Source organism: Chiloscyllium punctatum, chromosome 25, assembly GCF_047496795.1.
Source record: "Chiloscyllium punctatum isolate Juve2018m chromosome 25, sChiPun1.3, whole genome shotgun sequence".
Taxonomy (NCBI): domain Eukaryota; kingdom Metazoa; phylum Chordata; class Chondrichthyes; order Orectolobiformes; family Hemiscylliidae; genus Chiloscyllium; species Chiloscyllium punctatum.
Window position 1 is genome coordinate 50,155,549 of NC_092763.1, and position 24,396 is coordinate 50,179,944.

Here is a 24,396-nt window from a genome sequence, read left to right on the forward strand (position 1 = left end):
AAATGGCAAGGGAATGTTTAAATGCTGGCAGTCTGATCAAATATCCAATAATAGACAAATTAATTGGCTATCTACCATAGGTGACCATGCTTCTGTTGACACCATCGCAGGTGGCAGTGGGAACTCATGGGGGTTCCCTCTCACAGATTTTCACCACCATTTTATCACTGCTGCCAGTCAGTCTCAAGCTCTGAGGAAATCTTAGCCAATAACTTGTCAAAACTAGAAAATGCTAGAGACTAACAGCATTTAAGCAGAAATAGGGAACAGAAGTAGGCACAGGAAAAGAGCAAAACTAGAGTGTGGAAGCAGGCTGTTTGAGTCCACACTGACCCTCCAAAGAGCAACCCACCCAGACACACCCCATTCTTGTAACCCTGCATTTCCCATGGCCAATCTAATTAACCTGCACATCTTTGGACTGTGGGAGGAAAGCAGACAACCCAGAGGAAACCCACGCAGACATGGGGAGAATATACAAACTCTATGTAGACAGTTGCCTGAGGATGGAACCCAGGTCCCCTGGTGCTGTGAGGCAGCAGTGCTAAACACTGAGCTAACAGAATGGGGGCAGAGGAACTAATATACCAAAAATGACTTGATTGTGGCCAACTTTAACCAGTTTGTTTAACATGATTGTATTCTCTCAAAAGACTGAATAGCTACAAGTGACTAGGATCAACCAGTTCTGTTCAGAACTGATTTTGCAGATACACCCCCATCAGCATTCATTGTAAACCTTGGTGCTGATATTTATTTTGAGACAATAATTAACCTTGTAACTTGAGTATGCTGCACACAGTCATAAAGTTTCTTCTAGTATATTGGTTCCAGTTACACTGCAAGTAATAATGGCAGAACACAACAGCTGATTGTTTAATGAATGAATGCAAAATACTTGTGACTTTTCTCCATGATTCATTTTCTCAGAGAGAGGGAATTATTACACAGTTGTTTTTTCGCTAAGATAGTAACAGAGTTCAGTGCCAGCACATAAGTATATTAATTCACTGATAATCGCCACACTAAATTTCTACTCTCATGTGTTGGAATTACTGGTAACTTCAAATATGCCATTACAGAGTTGTGTTTTAATGCCTTGGTATTTCTGAATTAGTCTTTACATATCTTCACACTTTGGATGTCTTATTTCATGTGAAGATAAAACTTTTCTGTAACATTTTAATTACTTTCCCCAGCTTTACCTTCAACTAGACCTCCGGCTAGTTTGTCCCCTGTGGTTACTTCTGCATGTGGTAAGATTGTTACTCTTATATTTCTGTAGGCCTCTGTATTGTGATTCTGTTTTTCAAAATTCATTATTACAATTTTGTTCCTTTTAGAAAGGACAGATTAATATTATTAACTTGAAGCACAGATTTGGATGAAAAATGAAGGCAAGAGAGAGTTCGACAACACAAGAGTTCTTGTTTGGTTTTGCAGTTCATGCATCTTGATATAAAATTAAGGATGTTAGTATTGTATAGTATTATTTTAATTCAGTAACATTTACATAAGTAAATTGACAGACAAATCAGTTAAAAGTTCATCTCTGTTGGGATGGAATGTCTAAATATATCACTTGACACCTAGAGTACACTTGCAGGATCAAACAGCTTATTGAAATTACACCAGTGGGAAGAAACCACCTGGGGGTTAGAAGTTTCTTCAATGAACAAAGGAAAGGCATAAACTTTTATACATTTATTTTGAATCCATTCTTTGCAATTACAGATCAATCATGTTATTAATTAATTACATACGCATTCAATCAAATTTATTATGTGCCTATGGTCAATGATGGGCAGCCTTATAGACAACCCTTGGTCGTATTCCATGATCTTCTAATATTCATCAAACCCCCTTATCTCTATCCTTGGGACTTTCACAATGCATGCTGTATGTAACTATATTCTGACTTCTGCACCTATAGTTCAGTCCTCCCTGCTAGTAATATGGGGCCCACCCTTATTCTGTAGTGCTGTATTGTCCATTGGGTTTATAATGGAATCCCTTTAATGCTTATTGTATTCTTTTTAGGAGGTTATATGTATAATCTTTCAATAATTCAAAATATATACTTATGATTATCTGGAAATATTAACCAAAGTAGATCTATTTGTGATGGATCTCAGATTTTATATCAGTTCAGTATGGAATTCTTTTATCAGCATACTCTAAGTTGTTCTTATCCACCTGTCTCTGTATAAACACCTGTATCTGTGTGCTTGCAACAGGACCCTTTGTGTGCTAACTTTAACTCGTTACCTCGAATATATTCTGTCTACAAAGCTACAATTGTCCTAACTTATGGCTTACTTTAATGCTACACTGAATAAGCTATTCTAGGTCAACTCAAAACCACTTTCGGGATTTTGTGCTGTTTTCAGCCATGGCCACTCCCAACACTGACTTATCCAAAATCCTGGGTGGTGAATCTGAAACTCATTGTGTCAAGTAGACAAAAATCTTACTGTCTCAATACAATAAATGCAGCAATTGGTACCTCAATGTCTCAGGCCCTATGACATAGGGGCAGAAGTAGGCTCTGAGTTTGTTTTGCCATTCATATGATATGATAATCCTCAACTCCAGTTTTCTGCTTTTTCTCTGGAACACAATAGACAATAGACAATAGATGCAGGAGTAGGCCATTCAGCCCTTCGAGCCTGCAACACTTTACTCCCTTGCTGCTTAAAAATCTATTTTAGCCTTGACTATGTTTTGTGACCTAGCCTTGACAGCCCTCTGTGATATAGAAATCCAAGATTCACAACGTCTGCTAGTTTCACTGGCTGTCCCAGTATTTGTCCATAAATCAGTCATAAATGTTAAATTTGAGATCGGATAATGTCTATCAAAGTTATTAAGGGCTAAAGGATATAGGTTGTTCTATTAATTTAGGTCATATAGTCGTCACACTTTCAGGTGTGGAGCTGATTAAGAGGAATTTTTATTTATTCACGGATGTAGGCCTAGCTGGCTGCCACGGCATTTCTCATCCATCTGAGTTGCCCTTTTGAGCTGCTTAATTCTATTTTGTGTAGATACACTTACAGTTTGAGAAGTTATTCCAGGATTTTGTCCACGTGACATTGAAGGAAAGTCCAAGTCAGGATGGACAGTGGTTTGGAGGGGAACTTTCAGGTGGATGATGTTCCTGTGTATTTACTACTTTTGTCTTTCTAAATATGTTGTCTTCAAGACGTAGATCATGATTGATTAGTTGATCACAGAAACTGAGTTGTTTTCACTGCTTACCCATGTTCCTTTGCTGCACACATGTCAAGCGTCTTGATGTTGCATGAGTTCCATTTACTGAAGCCAAACAACTAGGGAAAAGCTTATGCTCTTAATAGTACTTGCCAACTTGTTGCATTGTTTTAATTTAGCCCAAATAGAGAAGAATTTCCTTCTTATATCTGCCTTAAATATACAACATTTTATTCTGAGATTAAGCCCTTTGGCCCTAGACTTCCTCCCCGGGGTTGGGGGGTGGGGGTGGGGGGGGTAACAACCTTTCTGCATCTGCCCGGCCAAGTCTCCTCAGAATCTTGTGTGTTTCAATAAGGTCGCCTTGTATTATTCTAAGTTCCAAAGATACAGCCCCAAATCTATTGACAGACCCTCCATTCTTGGTATCAGCCCAGTGAACCTTCATTAAGCTACTTCCAATGTCATTATTTCTTTACTTAGGTAGGGGTCACAGTATTCCAACTGTGGTCTGACTTATTTCAGCGAAACAACCCTATCTTTGTACTCTATTCCCCTTGAAGTAAAGGCCAACAGTCCATGAAGGGATTAACATTCCATTAAAGTTGATCATTTATGAAGATGAAATGACTGGTCAGTTTTGTTACAGTTCACTTTCTTTTTGTTCCACAGCTGCTTTCTCTTGTGGTAGGACCTTGAAAGGCTGGCGATTAAACTAAATAAAAATAAGTTATACAAGTAGACAGCTCCAAATGATTTAAGACTCAGGCAGCAGTAAAATAACAATGTGTCTTCATTAAGTCATACAGCACGGAAGAAGACCCTTCAGTTCAATTCATCCATGCCGACCAAGTTTCCCAATCTAAACCAGTTCTATTTGTCTACATTTGGCCCATATCTTTCTAAACCATTCCTATGCAATGGAGATTACAAGTGGGTATTTTATAGCTTCACTAAGAGCTTCAAAATGGCAAAATTAAATTAAAGAATGTTCTGAATAAATTCCTTGTATAGCTGTTTCAGATCTATATTGCTAATTGGTTTCATCTTAGAGGTAACACCAGGCAGAGATAAGGCAGAGGTAAATAGATACTTCACCATCAAGGAAATCAAAGTGTATCAGATGTAGAATTGAAGTCAAAGACAGATCAGCCACAACCTTCCTGAATGACTGAGCAAACTTGGGCAGCTGAACTGCCAACTTCTCTTAATTCACCCATGTTTGTGTCCACAATAGTTTTGCTGCTTTCAGGCTTTTGTTAGATGCCATTTCAGTATCTTATGAAATTTTTTGTCACATTAATATTACTAAATCAAATGTGATACAATCTTTGCATTGTTTTGGCTTGCCTTTGAGTGTTTATAATTGTCTTTGACTGGAACACTAAGGAGAGTGCACCCTGATTCTTTCAGAAAATAAAGATGGAGAAATGAGGAATGCCATTTGGTGTATTGTACCTTGAAAAATAATGGAGTGCACTCAGTGTCTGCAGTTGAAGCGCTTGCACCTTCTTTGCATTCTGTCAGAAACTTCGCCAGTAAGATCTTGAAAACCATAACAGTTCACTCTTGAAAACAGCACTTTCTAGAAAAAAGAAAAGGAAATTAAGACAATCAATTCACCCATATTTCCTGTTCTTTAAAGTGTGTGGATGTGTATGTAATGTTTAAAGTGTGGGAATTACAATACAGGACTTGTGATGTATCTTTTAAGCACAAAAGTAACAAACAGAACATCGAAGGGAGTGGAGAATAGGTCGATGAACAGGGTGGTGATGAGGGAGGAGATTGGACAATTACAGTAGAAACAACAACAGGAGCATTGCTTGTGGTTCCAGTTCAAGTTTCTAGTTATGGTGTGGGTGCACAATTACAACACTAATGGCACCAGTTTCCTGTGTTATTGCATTAACAGGAAATACTAATAAGGTTAATAACACTCCAGTCGTTTGTCCATCAGAGTATCCAATTAGTTTCCTTGAAGACTGTGGGGGTTTTGACTTCACTATCCTACCCAGAAATTCACTGTCAAACCTTAACTTCTCTTTATTTGCAGAAGAGATTTCCAAGTGTTCCAGACTGATTTCTTTTTACCACTTATTATCTTACAAACGATGTGATCCATTCTTTTTACATCATTGTCTTACTTGAAGAATTGATATGATATTTGAGTGGCAATCACTTGGGTGACTGATGTGCAGCAGAGGGCAGTAATAACCCACTAACTGAGAGTCCAAATTGAAATTATCTCCTTTCACTGGGAGAAAAATGCATGGCAGAAACTTTTATAGTTCACATTTTTGTCAAGCCCAAAAATTAATGCGTGTGATCACAATTTTATTCCTGATGCTTTTGCTTTTGTCTCTGAAAATCAAAACCATTAACACTGTATATACATTTTTTGTTCCTTTTCATAACTCAAAATGTTAAGGGAGCAAGAATAGCTAGAGACAAATCTGAGGAGTCTAGGACTAGGGGAAAAAACTGGCAATTAGAGTCTGACCTTTCAGGAATAAAACTAGAAAATATCTCTTCATACGGAGGGTGGGAGACATTTTGGAATTGTAAGGCAAATTATGATAAATCGGTCATAAATTTTCAACAAATCAGTAAGAAATATTTTAGGAACTGATGTGTGAAGCTACTATATTTCAGTACTAGAAACAGGCTTTTCAGCCCACCATGTCAATGTGGATTCTCTGCAAGTACAGTTCAGTTAGTCTTGCTCATCTGCCTGTTCTCTGGAGTGTTATTTTTCCTCACAGTTGCTTGTCTTGACTTTTTGTCTTGCATGAACTTTTATGGGGCATGCTGCCGTGACCTATTTACAATAATTAAGTAATTCAATCTGATTGGGTCCCTGGAAACAAGTTGTGACCTCAGGAATGCCTTCCCATGGCTTTGCAGTTGAAAGCAATTGGCAACATTCTGGATGTTCCAGTGGCACGGATCGCGAGGTCTATGCGCAGAATACTGCAGCAGAATGATGTCACAAATTACAAGGTGAAACAATAATGATGAATGATGAACCTAGTCCATCTAAAAATAAACCAAAAATATACAACTTCCATTGGGAAGGGGAAAATGAATTTCAGTTCACAAATGTTTTTAAAAAAAGAGGGTGTGCCTTGTGTGTCACCAACTTATATTGATAAGTTAAAGGGAGAGTTTTAGGATGACAACACCGAATGCTATCCAGTAAAATCCAGAATAGCTTTTATTGGACAAAGATAGTTGACCAGTTGAAAGCCAGTTTTGAAAGATCAACAGTCATTTTTACTCTTGACCAGCAACAAAAGCTAAGCCTGAATGATGCATTGTTTTGCATTTGTGTTTTTCTGGCAAAAGGCAAGAAACCAGATGGTGAAATAATATAAAAAAGACAAAATCCCTCCATGAAACAGGCAGGAAGTGCTGTTCTCTTTCACAACGATAAGGACCCTCCATACAGTAGACAGGGTGTGCTGCTTTCTATAACAAAGGCAGGGACTCTCCGTAACACAGACAGGGAGTGATGTACTCGAAAAACAAAGCTAGGGACACTCCAAACCAATGATTGTACTGTGGTACTGTCTCTCCATTTTTAAAATCTTCGAATAAAGAAATAAAAATGACAGTTCAGAGCATGTTGCTTGGTGCTTCAAGTGGCATCGTGAGTGGAAAATGTGTTCAAGGATGTATTGCAGCAATTATAGTAGGACTGAATACTTCTCACTGCTGTTTAATGAATCAATTGGCTTGACTGACACAGCCCAGCTGATTTGTTTTTGTTTCAAGGATGTAAGCGATAAGAAGATCTTCACTCCCTTTTGCCCCTTAAAGAGAAATTCAAAAAATACATGTTTTGAGGAAATATTCCAATCGAGAAGATGGTTCCCATTCCCAATTGATGCTGCATTAGCCATACTGGACACAAATGCAGACTTGTTGCATTTTGTGGAAATGATCCCAATTTTCCCCTCTTTTTTTTCCCAAAGAATCACTGTAACGTCCACAAGTAAGCATTGTCAAATAGTTATAAACTTTTGTCTTATGATAAATGTTATTCTTATGAAGCCTTCAGTGAATTGATCATATGCTGATATGAGGGGATGGCCAGGAGGATCTTTAGATCTGATGCCTGAAATCATCACTCCCTGAGGGAGTCAGGGAGCCGAGGAGGGAGTCAGGGGACTGAGTTGAGTATGGTTGCCATTACAAAAGAGAAAGTACTAGAAAAGCTAAAAGGTCTTCAAATTGAAAAATCTCCTGGCCCCAATGGGCTACATCCTAGAGTTCCGAGGGAGGTGGCTGAGGAAATAGCGGAGGCGTTGGTTGAGATCTTTTCAAAAGTCACTCGACGCAGGGAAAGTCCCGGATGATTGGAAGATCGCTGTTGTAACCCCCTTGTTCAAGAAAGGATCAACACAAAAGATGGAAAATTATAGGCCAATTAGCCTAACCTCGGTTGTTGGTAAAATTTCTAGAATCCATCATTAAGGATGAGGTTTCTAAATTCTTGGAAGAGCAGGGTCGGATTAGAACAAGTCAAAATGGATTTAGTAAGGGGAGGTCGTGCCTGACAAACATGTTGGAATTCTTTGAAGAGGTGAAAAGTAGGTTAGACTAGGGAAACCCAGTGGATGTGGTCTATCTAGACTTCCAAAAGGCCTTTGATAAGGTGCCACACGGGAGGCTATTGAGCAAGGTGAGGGCCCATAGTGTTTGAGGTGAGCTACTGGTATGGATTGAGGATTGGCTGTCTGACAGAAGGCAGAGAGTTGGGATAAAAGGTTCTTTTTCGAAATGGCAGCCGGTGACAAGCGCTGGTATTGGGGACAAAGTACTAACTTGGATTGAAAATTAGTTGGCTGATAGGAAACAAAGAGTAGTGATAAATGGCTCCATTTCAGAATGGCAGGCAGTGACCAGTGGGGTACCGCAGGGATCAGTACTGGGACTGCAACATTTTACAATATATGTTAATGATATAGAAGATGGTATTAGTAATAGCATTAGCAAATTTGCCGATGATACTAAGCTGGGTGGCAGGGTGAAATGTGATGAGGATGTTAGGAGATTACAGGGTGACCTGGACAAGTTAGGTGAGTGGTCAGATGCATGGCAGATGCAGTTTAATGTGGATAAATGTATGGTTATCCACTTTGGTGGCAAGAACAGGAAGGCAGATTACTACTTAACTGGAATCACTTTAGGTAAAGGGGCAGTACAGAGAGATCTGGGTGTTCTTGTACACCAGTCAATGAAGGTAAGCATGCAGTACAGCAGGTAGTGAAGAAGGCTAATAGCATGCTGGCCTTCATAACAACAAGAGGGATTGAGTATAGAAGTAAAGAGGTTCTTCTGCAGCTGTACAGGGCCCTGGTGAGACCACACCTGGAGTACTGTGTGCAGTTCTGGTCTCCAAATTTGAGGAAAGACATTCTGGCTATTGAGGGAGTATAGCATAGGTTCATGAGGTCAATTCCTGGAATGGCGGGATTACCTTACACTGAAAGACTGGAGCGACTGGGCTTGCATACCCTTGAGTTTAGAAGACTGAGAGGGGATCTGATTGAGACATATAAGATTATTAAAGGATTGGACACTCTGGAGGCAGGAAACATGTTTCCGCTGATGGCTGAGTGCCGAACCAGAGGACACAGCTTAAAAATATGGGGTAGACCATTTAAGACAGAGATGAGGAGAAACATCTTCACCCAGGGAGTGGTGGCTGTGTGGAATGCTCTGCCCCAGAGGGCAGTGGAGGCCCAGTCTCTGGATTCATTTAAGAAAGAGTTGGATAGAGCTCTCAAGGATTGTGGAATCAAGGGTTAGAACATAGATCGTAGAACAATACAGCGCAGAACAGGCCCTTTGGCCCTCGATGTTGCGCCGACCTGTGAACTAATCTAAGCCCATCCCCCTACACTATCCCATCATCATCCATGTGCTTAAGCAAGGATTGTTTAAAAGCCTCTAATGTGGCTGAGTTAACTACATTGCCCTGCCTGCTAAAGAACTTGCGGCTGACATTTGTCTTAAACCTATCACCCCTCAATTTGTAGCTACATCCTTATATACAAATTGGTGTCATCATCCTAGGAAAAGGACTCTCGCTGTCCACTCTTTCTAATCCTCTGATCATCTTGTATGTCTCTATTAAATCCCCTCTGAGCCTTTTTCTCTCCAATGAGAGCAGAGCCAAGTCTCTCAGCCTTTCCTCATAAGACGTTCTCTCCAGACCAGGCAACATCCTAATAAATCTCCTCTATACCTTTTCCAATCCTTCCACATCCTTCCTGTAATGGGGTGACCAGAACTGTACACAGTATTCCAAGTGAGGCCGCACTAGTGTTTTGAACATTTGCAGCATGACATCGCGGCTTTGGAACTCAATCCCTCTACCAATAAAACCGAACACACCGTATGCCTTCTAAACAGCACTATCAATCTGGGTGGCAACTTTCAGGGTTCTATGTACATGGACACCAAGATCCCTCTGCACATCCACACCATCAAGAATCTTTCCATTGACCCAGTATTCTGCCTTCCTGTTATTCTTCCCAAAGTGAATCACCTCACATTTATCAGCATTGAACTCCAGTTGCCACCTCTCAGCCCAATTTTGCAATTCAGCCCAATTCTGCAGTTTATCCAAATTCCCCTGCGACATTTTTCCACTCTGCCCACCACTCCATCGACTTTAATGTCATCTGCAAACTCACCCTCAATCCCATGTCTCTGCATTTTCTCCAAAAACCAAGTGGAACTTTATCAAAGACTTTACTGAAGTCCATGTACACCATGTCAACTGCTCTACCCTCATCCACAGCTTGGTCATCTTCTCACTCAACAGGGTTTGAGAGACATAACCTGCCCTTGATGAAACCACGTTGACTATCTGAAATCAAACTGTTGCTTGCTAGATGATTATGAATCCTCTCTCTTATCTTCTCCAACAACAGATGTAAGTTATGGAGATAAGTCAGGAACAGGATACTGATTAAGGATGATCAGCCATGATCATATTGAATGGTGGTGCAGGCTCGAAGGGCGGAATGGCCAACTCTTGCACCTGTCGTCTACTGTGTCCCACAGGGTTCAGTGTTGGGGCCGAAGCTGTTCGCGTTATATATTAATGATCTGGATGAAGGGACTGGGGGTGTTCTAGCGAAGTTTGCCGATGATACGAAGTTAGGTGGACAGGCAGGTAGTACTGAGGAAGAGGGGAGGCTGCAGAAGGATCTAGACAGTTTGGGAGAGTGGTCCAAGAAATGGCTGTTGGAATTCAATGTGAGCAAATGTGAGGTCTTGCACTTTGGAAAAAATAATACAAGCATGAATTACTTTCTAAACGGTGAGAAAATTCATAAAGCCAAAGTACAAAGGGATCTGGGAGTGCTAGTCGAGGATTCTGTAAAGGTAAACATGCAGGTTGAATCCGTGATTAAGAAAGTGAATGCAATGTTATCATTTATCTCGAAGGTTGGAATATAAAAGCAGCGTTGTGCTACTGAGACTTTATAAAGCTCTGGTTAGGCCCCATTTGGAGTACTGTGTCCAGTTTTGGTCCCCACACCTCAGGAAGGACATACTGGCACTGGAGCATGTCCAGCGGAGATTCACACGGATGATCCCTGGAATGGTAGGTCTAACATACGAGGTACGGCTGAGGATCCTGGGATTGTTCTCATTGGAGTTTAGAAGATTAAGGGGAGATCTAATAGAAACTTACAAGATAATACATGGCTTGGAAAGGGTGGATGCTAGGAAATTGTTTCCGTTAGGCGAGGAGACTAGGACCCGTGGACACAGCCTTAGAATTAGAGGGGGTAAATTCAGAACAGAAATGCGGAGACATTTCTTCAGCCAGAGAGTGGTGGGCCTGTGGAATTCATTGCCGCAGAGTGCAGTGGAGGCCGGGACGCTAAATGTTTTGGCAGAGATTGATAAATTCTTGATGTCACAAGGAATTAAGGGCTATGGGGAGAATGCAGGTAAGTGGAGTTGAAATGTCCATCAGCCATGATTGAATGACGGAGTGGACTCGATGAGCTGAATAGCCTTACCTCCACTCCTATGTCTTATGGTCTTATTATTTCAGAAATGCTATGAGACAGCATTGTTTAGAAACAGCATGTTCATAAGTTTGTGACATTGAGAAATTGTTTTCTTAAGAGTTTTGCCGACCAAAGTTAATTGCACCAAAGTTCAGATGAAAAACAGACCCTTTTTACTTGGCCGCAAAGTCATCTTATTGCATGTTCTCTGAAATATCAAAACTGTTTCTTGGTCAACTCTGCCAACTCCATCATTAGAGTGGGTGCTGAAAACAAGTGCTGCATTATTCTACAGGATTTGAAAATTCTTTATAGGTATACCATTGACAAATCCAGCTTTGTTGTTCCTCTGCAATTGCCCTTGACAAGTTGCTGATAACTGCTGAAGTCTATCTTGTGTAACTCACAACTGTGTTTTAAAACATCTTCACAATTTGTAAATTAAAATATTTTTTTTCAATGATATTACGTTTTTCTATATATTCGCAAATTATTTGTTATTGATTTTAATTAAAAATCTATATTCTCCTAAAATCTCCAATAAATCATTAAAATTATGTTATCTATTACATCATGTAATCTTCTCTTACAGAAATATTATTCTGTAACACTGATTATGGGAACAATGAATTTGCATTGCATTGTCTGTTAAATCTACACAGACACACCTATTGGGAGAAAGTGAGGACTGCAGATGCCGGAGATCAGAGTCGAAAGTGTGGTGCTGAGAAAGCACAGCCAGTGAGGCATCAGGAAGAAGAAAGGCTTTCCTGATGAAGGGCTTATTCCTGAAACATCGATTCTCCTGCTCCATGGATGCTGCCTGACTGGCTGTACTTTTCCAGCACCATGCTCTCGACACAGGCACACTTATTGCATATCAGCATCGACTTCTGACTTATTTCTTCTATAGTTATGTGTTTTAACATCTGTCATTTGTCTGACATTCATAGTTTACTGATTTTACTTGCCTCTTGAGTCCTGTATTACCAAAACTCAAAGCAGCTGTTGTTCCCAACCTTTCCCAACTCCAATCTTCATTTACACTGTAGAGATTCAGCTTCAGACTTTAGCATTTTTAAGCTTAAAAAAAATTTATTTAAACCCTTTTCATTTTTTGTCACAGTCAACCACACCATTTCTCTCAAGACCAGGACCATGAGTGCTTAATTATTTGTTCTTGGATGTGAGCATTGCTGCTCTGCTCAGCATTGTTCCCCATCTTTAATTGCTCTCAAGAAGATGCTAATGAACTGCCGTTCCATTGGACACTGGGTACAACTACAGACTGCAGTGGTTCATTAAGGCAGTTCATTAGCATCTTGATGGTGAACAGATGATCATGGAGCAGGAGTAGACCATTCTGCTCCTCTAGCCTGCTGCGAGCACTTATTCGAATCTTAGCTAACCTGGCTGTAGCCACAGTATTTATGTGGCTGCTGTATTTCAATTTTTGGTTAGTGGTAATCAGAGCATGTTGCTAATGGAATATTTAGAAGTGCTAATGACTTTGAATATCAAAAGGAGATGGTTAAGTTCAGTTTTTTGGGAGTTAATCATTACCCGGTATTGAGTAACACCAATGTTATATACCACTTATGAGCCCGATCCTAAATGTTTTTGTTACATATGGAATTAGCTGCTTCAGCATCAGTTTGAAATAGAAGGATGAAGAATCGTGAAATAATTGAACCAAATAGAATCAGATAGGCAGCAAAATCTATAGAGTGAATGCAATTAAGGAAGCTAAAGAGATTGTCTGGGAAATGACGCAGTGTTAATGACTTTGCAGTGACTTGGGCTGAGAAGTTGGACAAAGATCATTCTGAAAGGACTCCTAATTATTGAGTACAGTGCATGATGTTTGCATCTGATGTTGAAATGGCATAATGCACTTTTGCTCAAAACGTGTGACGTCAGTTCAATATTGAAACTGCTGATGTTGTGATGACACAGGAACCCCCAAAGTACTTACAGTACAAGCATTTTGAACTTTTAATTATAAGATGCATTTAAGGCATGTAACCAAAAGATGACTGCAGATGTAAATTCAGTGGCTGCCTTTCGAGAGGAGCCAGAATATCGCACAACAAGGTATAAAGGAAGCTTCAAACCGGTGACTTAAAAGAGAGAAAATACAGTACAAGCTGAACTGCAATCAGCAACAATTGACAAGTTTAGTGACTTCTCCCTTCGAGAATATGTAGGAATACAGGTTAAAAGCCAGTTCAACTCTGGTCTGTGTGTGCCAATAGAAGAAAGTGTGCTAGTAAGCTGAGACATTCCTGTGTGGCAGTGGAATGAGGTACTTGTTTGTACTCTGCTGGGTTCGAGCACTAATATGCTATGAAAGTCACATTCAAAGAGCCACTCATTAGTCATTTCTTCAGTGGATGTAAAGGGTATTGTAAGTCACCGTCAAAAATAAGCAAGACAAAAGAATTTTAAATAACCTGTCATGTCAGAAATCCCAATACTGACTGCTTTACTATCAATGTTCCAATATCTCCTTTCCATTTCCTGTAGACACAGATCCATGTATCTTTTCAACTGTATCTTTTTTTGTACTTCTCCTTTCTAACCTCTGTGTATGTGTGTTTCATTTCTGTTTCTTCTCTCTTCTAGTAACAAGAAATGACATTTTTAACTCCAGTTTGGTTAAATTGGCTCCTTTTGAAACACAATTTTATTTGGTCTGGGTGAAAGGTATACATGAGGGAAATGATCCTTTTCTAAATTAATTCTTGTGATCACCGCAGGGTGCGGGTGAATAAAGAAGGGGAACCAGCTCATCTATCCTCATCTGTGAGCTTGACAATTTGGGGTATCTGGAAAAATGATCAGGTTTGGGAACCTTACCCAGAGTCTATCACACAAACGGTAATGAGATTAAAATAGATTCTATAATGCTTTTCATTAGGAAAACACTGCATGTGATTTTGTTATCATAAAACACTGGTTACATCCAGTGCTGCTGGGAAACCTGTGTTTAATGAGAGAGTATTTGCATTTTTATTCAGAGAGTATGTAAATTTTAACTTTGGCCTTCATGAACTGAATTTAAGTTTACTGGGCAGTTTTGTTTATTTCAGGAAGCATTTTTTTTAATGGACCAGCGATTTACTGACAAGATTTACCCCAATAGATTGAAAATTAGTTTTAAGTTATTATCATTACTGGAAGGGACACTGACACTAGGGTCAACGTCTTGGTTTTTCTTTGCACCATTCTCTCTGGATCAGTATGCATCTTCAATAAACGAACCACAGACCCAATGTGTTAATTTTCCATTTATAGTTGACACCTAAATGTTTAAAGTTGTCAAGTATAGTCAGACTCCAGTAAAGGACTGAGAGTCATGCATTATGGGATGATCCATCCTTCAACAGACACCCTGAATGAAGGCACACCTGCTCCATGCTGCTAACCAGGAGTGATTAGGTGCAGGAAGTAATGCTCCAGCAATTCCCTGTGCAAAATGGTAGATCTATCTTTGTCAGTATACCAGCCATCACTACCCTGCTGACTCTCCTGTGAATCTCTGGAATCTTTGTCCTTCCCCAGGTACAAACAGAAAATTTACTGCTTACAAAACAGCCACATTGCTCTAGAAACATTGCAGCCAAAGGATACCAAGCTTTTTTTTTGTTTCCTTGGTCATTTGCTGCTTCAGTTGTCCATCATCATCTTGTTTGCCCAGTAGACTTGGAACAAAAGCCATTCTTAATGAAGATCCAGGATTGAGAGTCAGGTGTACAGGGTTTCCTTTACAAACTCATACTGGCCGTGGACAGCTATGATCAGTTTTGCCCGAAGTTCTCATGTCGAATAGATTTATTTTCCAGTAGCATGAAGTCAGTGCTAATAGCCAAGTGTTTTGAATAAGCTCCTAAAAAAGGCAATCAGAGAAACCAGTTCCTCAATCTTTTGAAAGATAATTCTTTGAGGACTTTACTGCATATTTTGACTTTAGTAAGCATCTACTTTCTTTTTTTTTTGCTAATACTTGCACCTTATATCTTTGTTAATAACTCAGTCCACATTATTATTAACTCAAACTCAAATACCTGAAATATAGACTTTGAAATATAGATTTGTCTTTTGAAAAGTTGAATGCAACCTTAAGACAATTAACTGCAGAATTAGTTGTAACAATATAGATATACAGAAGACCAGTCTAATAGCAAACTAGGAGCTGTAAAGATTATCCAGTAGCTTTGGTTGTATTGGAGGTTGGAAATGTATTCGAAGTAGTTCTAGCAGTTGGTCATTGTTTCTCCTCAGACTAAGCCACAAATGCCAGTAGGCAATGCAGAGATCACTCTAAGGATGATGTTTCTTATGAAAAGAATTTCTCTCTTTAATTTAAATGTGATTCACAAAAAATTTAATTCAAATGTTTTTGCCTGTGGAGAGTCTCCTGATTTGCTATATGGCTACAAAATGTGAAATTTCCGCAGAGATTCTGTTGAAATTATCATTGAATCATAGAATCCTTACAATTTGGAAACAGGCCATTCCGCTCATTGAGTCAACACCAAACCTCTGAATACCATCCGACCCAAATCTTCCCCCCCCCCCCCCCCCGCCAACCTTTTCCTGTAACTCTGCATTTTCCATGGCTGATCCACCTAACCTGCACATCTTTGGACTGTGGAAGGAAACCAGAGTACCTGGAGGAAACCTACACAGAGAATAGCAGAATGTGAAAACTCCACACAGACAGTTGCCAGAGGGTGGAAACAAACCCAGGTCCCTGGTGCTGTGAGGCAGCAATGCTAACTACTGAGCCACCGGTGCCACTTACAGTGAATACTAAGAAACCCTTTTCAAAGTTCCAAGTCCTCCTTTGTTTCTATCCCAACTGTTCTAATGCACATGCGCCACATTTGAAAACTATGGCCCGTAAGAATCCTATGAGGTATCACTGGTCCAGGCAAAACTAATTCTATGGATTTAAAAAAAAATTCTTTGTTTTTGTCTTATTGTGACGATATTGGCACTGATTACTGTGACTTTGTCTTTTAGGGTTCAGTAACGCGAAAATTGATGTCTGGGTGTTTGCGTTGACAGTTTCTCTGATCATACTGATTTTTTCAGTTATCGTTATCTGCATTGTGCTCTGGAAAAGGACAAAAGCAGGTAAAAGTATAAGTTACTTCAGAAATAACTGACTAAGAAACTGTGGTTTAATACTTAGGAACATTTGACCTTAGCAAGCTTGGGTTCCAAAGAAGGACAAATAACCTGTGGTGTTGTCCTGATCGATGATTAGCAATGCCTGCTGAAAACTGCATATGCATGGATATATCCGTAGACATAGAATCCCTACAGTGAGGAAACAGGCTATTTGGTCCAATAAGTCCACTTCGACCCTCCGAAGAGTATCCCACCGAGACCCATTCCCCTACCCTATTACTCTATATTTACCCCTAACTAATGCACCTAGCCTACACATCCCTGAACACTATGGGCAAGTTAGCATGGCCAATTCACCTAACCTGCACATCTTTCGACTGTGGGACATATCCATGCAGACACTGGGAAAATGTGCAAACTCCACACAGACATTTGCCGGAGGCTGGAATTGGGTCCCTAGCGATGTGAGGCAGCAGTGCTAACCACTGAGCCACTTTGCTGTTTATGGAGACGTGACCTGTCTCTGCTCTGAAGCCCCACAAGATCAACTAACCTCCAAATACTCGCTCTTTGGGCTAAAAAAAATAAATTAGACCCACAGGGAAAAGTACTCCTGATTTGTGCAGCAATTACTCAATAATAATCAGGGTTTGGGGATAAGATACAACAGAAAGAAAAGCCAGGGTGGACTATGGGGACAACTTGGAATATACCGTGGCAGCAGGAAACCTTAATCACCCTATGCATCAAGGAAAGTTGAAAACCCAGTGCACAGCCGATTCAGACCAAGTCACCGACAGAAAACTTGTAGTTTTCTAATCGATGCTTGGAAGATTTCCATTATATCATTTTTGTTTTGAATGCGCCAAACTTTCTTCTGAGTCACTCTGCAATCAATTATAAATTGCACTGAAAAGGGCAACAATATGTTTGAAATAATAATCACAACCAACTAATAGTAACATAAAACCATAGTTTTGGAGAACGCAATAGGTCTGGCAACACCTGTGGTGGGAGAAACAAAGTTAACTTAAAATGTTAATCCTGTTTCCCTCTTCACATGTTGGTAAACCTGAGTTTCTCCGGCATTTTGTGTTTTCTTCAGAATTCCAGCATCTGCAGTATTTTGCTTCAGTTTGAGGGATAATAGCATGGTTTGTTCAAGATGCCATTGACCTTCCATGTACCTCCTGGAATAAGGTGAAGTCTCTGTATTTGGGTAATTTTGTGGCACAATGGACATGTCGGAGAGTGGTATAGTTCAAAGGATATGGGATAATCATAGGGTCACTCAGATTAGGGATTGGGTGGCTGGTGTGAAAGGTTGTAATGCTGAATATTGTTAAATCTTCAGTGGGGGCTTGTCCTTTGGACACTGGAATGCTTCACAAACCCTTCAGCTCTATTATAGAGTCATAGAGATGTACAGCATGGAAACAGACCCTTCAGTCCAACCTGTCCATCCCGACCAGATATCCCAACCCAATCTAGTCCCACCTGTCAGCACCCGGCAATATCCCTCCACACCCTTCCTATCCCTATACCAATCCAAATGCCTCTTAGATGTTGCAGTTGTACCAGCTGCCATCACATCCTCTGGCAGCTCATTCCATATATGTACCACCCTCTGCGTGAAAAAGTTGCCCCTTAGGTCTCTTTTATATCTTTCCCCTGTCACCCTAAACCTCTACCCTCTAGTTCTGGACTCCCCAACCCCAGGGGAAAGACTTTGTCTATTTATCCTATCCATGCCCCTCATAATTTTGTAAACCTCTATAAGGTCACCCCTCGGCCTCCGACGCTCCAGGGAAAACAGCCCCAGCCTGTTCAGCCTCTCCCTGTAGCTCAAATCCTCCAACCCTGGCAACATCCTTGTAAATCTTTTCTGAACCCTTTCAAGTTTCACAACATCTTTCCGATAGGAAGGGGACCAGAATTGCACGCAATATTCCAACAGTGGCTTAATCAATGTCCTGTACAGCTGCAAAATGACCTCCCAACACCTGTACTCAATACCCTGACCAATAAAGGAAAGCATACCAAATGCCGCCTTCACTATCCTATCTACCTGCGACTCCACTTTCAAGGAGTTATGAACCTGCACTCTAAGGTCTCTTTGTTCAACAATGTAAACATTCGTCTCAAAGTCCAACACACACTTGAGGTATAAGCTCCCATTTTCTTTGCTAAAAATCACGCAGCACCAGGATATAGTCCAACAGGTTTAATTGGAAGCACTAGTGTTTTCAATTAAAACTGTTGGACTATAACCTGGTGTTGTGTTATTTTTAACTTTGTACACCCCAGTCCAACACTGGTATCTCCAAATCATTTTCTTTGCAGTTGCCAGTGATTACTATGGATACCTTAAAGGCCTGTAGACTCTCTCTGTCCAATTTTCTAAACGGAAATCTGCCCTGTACCCTAAACATTGTGACTTTAATGTAGTCTTATGTTGTTGACACCAATTTCTGTTTTAAATGTTTTATCATGTTGTCTGGATATTGAAATTAACAAAGCCACTATTTCCACAAAACCTTTCCACATTTCCATGTAGTGATTCAGTATCACTCATCAGATCCTTGTATTCCACGTTTGGTCCTTATTGCCTATTGTTACAAAAAAAAAATCAACATTTACATTAATCTAATGCCTTTCAATTCTAACTGTTCCTTTGCTTTCTCTCCTTTAGAGCACTTAAATGAATTGTCAAGGTAGGCATATGTTCACTTGTATTGCTCAAGTTAATTGCTTAAGAGTTAACTTTAGAGGTACACTGAATAAATCAAATTTGACTTTCAATACTTTAAATTGTAAGAATTGCAGTTCCTGGTGATACTTGATTTTTCTGTTGTAAATTTCTACCAGTGATCTTCATAAATTGTAATTTAAAAAAAAAGTCTTTGGCATATGGGTGTTCTTGGCTAGGCCAGTATTTATTATCCATTCCTAATTGGCCTTGAGAAAGTGGTGGTGAGCTGTCATCTTGAACTGCTGTGGTTTTGTGGACCTGACCATGAGTCATAACTCTGCATCAATGGGGCATTCTGGACTTTCAGTTACGATGGTCTTTTCAAAATAAAAGATGATGTATACAAAAATTCTAGAATGTCACTTATGTACCAGGGAAACTTCGAGCAGAGGGACTAAAAAGAAAGAGACACCGAAAGACTGACTAACCTCTCCCCTTTTGAAGGAAACCACCTCCTGCAAACATATCCTTTCAGGGATATATAGAATCAGATTAAAAGTGAACACTAACTCTGGTCTCTGTGTATTAGTTATAAGTTGATATGGTCTCGATAAAAGGTATTCACAACATTTCTTGTCTGATATGACACTTCTTCAGAACCTTCAGCTTGACAGAAGACTCCTATTGGACTCAAAAGTATTCACACTGTTTCACTCTCCACAAATACACCAGACCTGCTGCTGAGTTTCTCCAGCGCTTTGTTTTTATTTGAGTCAAGCATTCCATTTCGTAAAGGGAAATTGCAGGACTGCCATCACAAACTCTGTTTCTGCCCAAGATGAATTAACAGGGTGAATGGGTTAGAGAAAAATCCGATCTCTTTTAATAGAAGAATTAATGGCTTTGCTCGTCTTTAATTTATGGTGTAATGAAGAAGTCAGATGAATTGATGAGTCGGGGATTCTACTTTCTCAAACTTAAATAGTGATTGACACATAAATCGCAAATAAGGTTGGAATTACAAAGACCTATTGACTCATTTCTTTGTCATTCTTCCAAAATACAATCAGTTTCTTCTATTGTGACATCTGACTGTTAACAAATGGGAGCATTATCCTGATATCAACAACCTACTTCAGCTTAAAAAACACCAGTGACTAACATGAGAAGTGGAACTCACATGGTTAGTTACCAAGTGTGCAACTACAAGAGAAAAAAAAGCTGATGGTTTAGATCAGAATACAAGTTCAGCACCAAAGGTTCCTATTTCATTTTAGAATCAGCAGGATCTACTTAGTCACCCTCCTGAGGCAACTTTTAAACATAATGGATTTGTGTAGTTTTTCATTTGTTAATGGTGCACAAATAGCCTGATTTCGCTCTATTTGTGCTTGACCCAAAATTAATGGATATGAATTTTTTTGCTCTCTTCTCACTGTTAATATATCAGATAAGCCCCATTGCACTTTGCCTTGCATGCTTTTGGTTGTAATTCTAGTGGCACAGTGGTTAGCACTGCTGCCTCACAGCGCCAGAGACCCGGGTTCAATTCCCGCCTCAGGCGACTCTCTGTGTGGAGTTTGCACATTCTCCCCGTGTCTGCGTGGGTTTCCTCCGGGTGCTCCGGTTTCCTCCCACACTCCAAAGATGTGCAGGTCAGGTGAATTGGCCATGCTAAATTGCCCGTAGTGTTAGGTAAGGGATAGATGTAGGGGTATGGGTGGGTTGCGCTTCGGCGGGGCGGTGTGGACATGTTGGGCCGAAGGGCCTGTTTCCACACTGTAAGTAATCTAATCTAATCTAATCTAATCTAATCTAATCTAGTATTTTACAAATGAGAACTCTTATGAGGATAGTATGACCTGGAGTGATGTGGAGGGTTACTTGATTATCAACTGACCACAGACTTCAGGTTTGTTTTGGAAAGTTGCAAGCTTGGAAGGAGCATCATTTGACTACTTTAAATTGAATAATTAGTAGGCGACTTGGAATAGCAAGGGTTATTACAACCAGACTTGCTAACTATGACGTTTGTAGGCAACTGTTCTGCTAGATACTCATGATAAATTATATTTTTGTTCAAAGTTCCTTGACCTTTGATTCAAACAGCTGAAATGATAAGTTGCTACCCAATGAACTTGACTTACTCTTGAAGTTCTTCCTGTTTGAAGTTTCCCTAGCTCTTTATAGATGCAATGTTCCACGGGCTTCACACAGGACTTTGCCAATGAGTAAATTTACATCCAGTTTTCCTTTTCTGTAACAGCTCTTTTAAAAAAAAAAATACACATTTAGAATTAAAAGTAAAAAAAGTCTATAACTTCTTCAGGATTTAGATCCATTGTGCGAAATGGAAACCTGAGAAAATGAAGCAGAAGACATTGTAAAGTCACTGTATTCTCATTGCTATCCAAGCAGCAGACATTGTAAAGTCTCTAAATTCTCATTGCTATCTAAGTATTGGCACTCTTCTTCCCTCGGAGGAACTCACAGAAAATTCAAAGCATCACAAAAAGACAGTGACCAGATATCAGATGGCCTCTTGCCGTTGTGCCCAGTTTTATGGCCAGGCCAGACCCCCTGAAAATATTTTAAGAAAGTCGCCTGGACCCTAACTTTTAAAGGCAGATGTGAAGAGGATATTCCAGGTGTGATGCAGCTCATCAAACTAGAATTTATTTAAACACTATAGTTGAAACACGAACAAAAGAAAATGGAATTTAGATTAACCTAACTGTTGGAAAACTTAATTGACCCAATATAGCAACTTAACTAAGGAGCTGTTCCAGTCCAATAACATTCCGTAACCACAGCCCTTGGCAAAAAGGTAAATTCAAACACAGATTCTTACATGCAGGAAGGAACAACATCCAAAGAGATGTCTGAGAGAAAGTTCGTCAGGAATCATCTACAGAAGTTTGCAACCTTTCCTGGTCTCCTGCATCTGGTGACTGTCACAGCTAACCGAACTGGAAAACTCCTGAACTGGGCGACTGGCCACTCCCCTGCCAGATTTAAACTAAGCTCTTTCTAAACTCCTCAGCACCTCTGCCTTTATGACCACTCCTTAAAAAAAAATCCAAGGACAAAATAACTTTGTTAAAGTGATAGCATCGTCACACCAATGTAAAGCCTTGAGGAAATCAGCCTGAATATTTTCAGTTATAGAGGCCAAATTGCTTGTTTTATTTTACTTTCCATTGTAATGTAAGCTTCATTGCTAGGGCCAGTATTTATTGCCCTTCCCAAGTGTCTTTAAGAAGGTGGTGGTGTACATCCACAGTGCTTTAGAAAGAAGTTCCAAGATTATGATGCAGTGACAGTGAAGGAGTGACAATATAATTCTAAGTCAGAATGATCTGTTTATTGCAGAAGAATTTGTGGGTCATTTTCATTTCTTGCACCTGCTACAGTGATGGTGATACCATTGTATGTCAAGAGGAGGTGGTTAGCTTCTCACTTGCTGGAGATGTTCATTGCCCGGCCCTTCTGCACAGTGAATGTTACTTGTCACTTATTAGCCCAAGCTTACATGTTGTCCAGGTGTTATTGCACGTGGGGATGATTTGAATTATTAACTGTGGGATTGCAGTAGGTACTAAATACTCTGCAATTAACTGTAGGCATCTCCAATTTTGAGCTTATATTGGAGTAAGGATCATTGCAGTAGCTGAAAATAGCTGGAATGCAAAAAGAAAATAGTTGGACATACTCAGCAAGGGTCTGGCCTCACCTAGGAAGAGTGAGAAACCAGAGTTAACATTTTAATTCAATGACCTTTCATCAGCATTGAGAAAATCTATAAACCCATAGAGACCAGTAACATTTAAAAAGAAATTTGAATATCTTGTTTGTAGATGAAAAACATCTTGAGTTCGCATTTGTTAAACTTTTACCGTAACTGTTGACTAAAACTTTCTCTAGATACCTTATGTTTTAAATGACAGAAAGGAAGGGTCCCCTTTTATACTTAATACACATGATAGTATCCACAGAATCCCAGTCCTTCTAGCAAATGGTCCACTGTAACTTTCAGATTCTAGTGAGTTTGTCTTCCTGTTTTTCCATGTAGCAATTTTGAGGAACCGTCCCTTGGTGCGTCTTTCAGTTTCAGAGGCACCCAAATTTACTATCAGCAGTAAAGTTGTTTGAGCGCTTCAGCCCCTGCCCCACACAGGTTAAATGTCCCACAGCCCTTGTTGACTGCAGAAGGTATCTCTCTCACACAAGTTTGCTTCCCTCCTGTGTCTGGGTTCCCAAAGAGCCTATGGCTGTGGTGTTGGCCAAATTCCGGAGTCAACGTTGGACTCGAATCAATTTACTCTTTTATATTTGTATTGCTGTCTCTTCTTTAAGACTGTAGAACCTATTCACTTTTTTTTTACTTTCAGTGCTAGGTATGAAAGTTTTCCGTATCCGACATCTACAAATGTGGTCATAAGTGGAAATAATGAATATGAAACGATGACGACAATAAAAGAGAATGAATATTCAGTCATATGTGCGGAATCCACCTATGCCTCTGCACAGTGACATGTCTCAGTGTGAAGAGTTTTGTGAGAAGAACAATGTGAAGTTTTCTTCCTGTGCAGATTCAGAAAAATAAAAGTTTAAAATTGCATGTTGAATTCCGTTTATTGCATTTACTTAACCTCAAAGACAAATGGCGTAATAAGTTTATTAATGTTTAAGTTGAGATAAATGAGAGAGAGTTTGGGCTGTTTCTGTTCACAGTGCTAGTAATACCCTGAAAGATCCTAACAAAACTTCAAATAACCTTTTTATTTAGTTTCTCAATTTTATCTAATACCTTCCAGAAGATTATGCTAACTCTTACTAGGGGCATAATTGCATTGGCTCAGATGGCTTTCTATTAAAATAAAATAATTTTCCATTTAAAAATGTGTTTTTTTTGTTTATCATTAACATTTTTATCTATATACACAGGCATTAAAGCAGTTCTGTACAATCTTGGCATATAAAGAGCAAACAAACATTGGAATTTGACATGCCCTACAGTTGCAAAAACCAAAGACGTTTTCTACTCATGCAGGACACTATTTACATACATTGCCTCAATGAGATGGTCTGATAACTAAATGGACCCTGGTTGTATTTTGGTAGAAAGACCTTAGATGGTAACATAAATAATTATTTTAAAAGTATGCTTTATTCATAAAAGCATCTTTATATACAAACATAATCACTGGCGCAGTTTGTTTCTGTGCAGTCTTTTACATATTGAAAAGAAAAAAACATTGGAGTTTGACTCTCCAGGTAGTTCCAACAACCCAAAGGCATTTCGTGTTA

The 24,396-nt window shown here is 39.7% G+C and overlaps 1 protein-coding gene and 1 long non-coding RNA gene across 3 annotated transcripts in view; one reads left to right on the plus strand and one right to left on the minus strand.

Annotated features, from left to right (window-relative positions):
* LOC140495937 (V-set and immunoglobulin domain-containing protein 4-like) overlaps positions 1-23,947 on the plus strand; it is a 47,365-nt gene extending 23,418 nt beyond the window's left edge. For both annotated transcript variants that reach the window (XM_072595258.1, XM_072595257.1), the window contains exons 3-6: positions 1,200-1,256; positions 16,284-16,397; positions 19,087-19,108; positions 23,478-23,947. In XM_072595258.1, the coding sequence (XP_072451359.1) occupies positions 1,200-1,256; positions 16,284-16,397; positions 19,087-19,108; positions 23,478-23,619 (335 nt within the window). In that variant the 3' untranslated portion in view covers positions 23,620-23,947. The remainder of the gene's footprint in view (positions 1-1,199; positions 1,257-16,283; positions 16,398-19,086; positions 19,109-23,477) is intronic.
* LOC140495938 (uncharacterized) lies at positions 12,674-22,019 on the minus strand. Its single transcript, XR_011964130.1, has 3 exons — positions 21,938-22,019; positions 21,234-21,354; positions 12,674-15,144 (listed from the first exon to the last, which is right to left on the minus strand). It is a non-coding gene; the product is annotated as an uncharacterized lncRNA (long non-coding RNA).
* Positions 23,948-24,396: the final 449 nt, after the last annotated feature.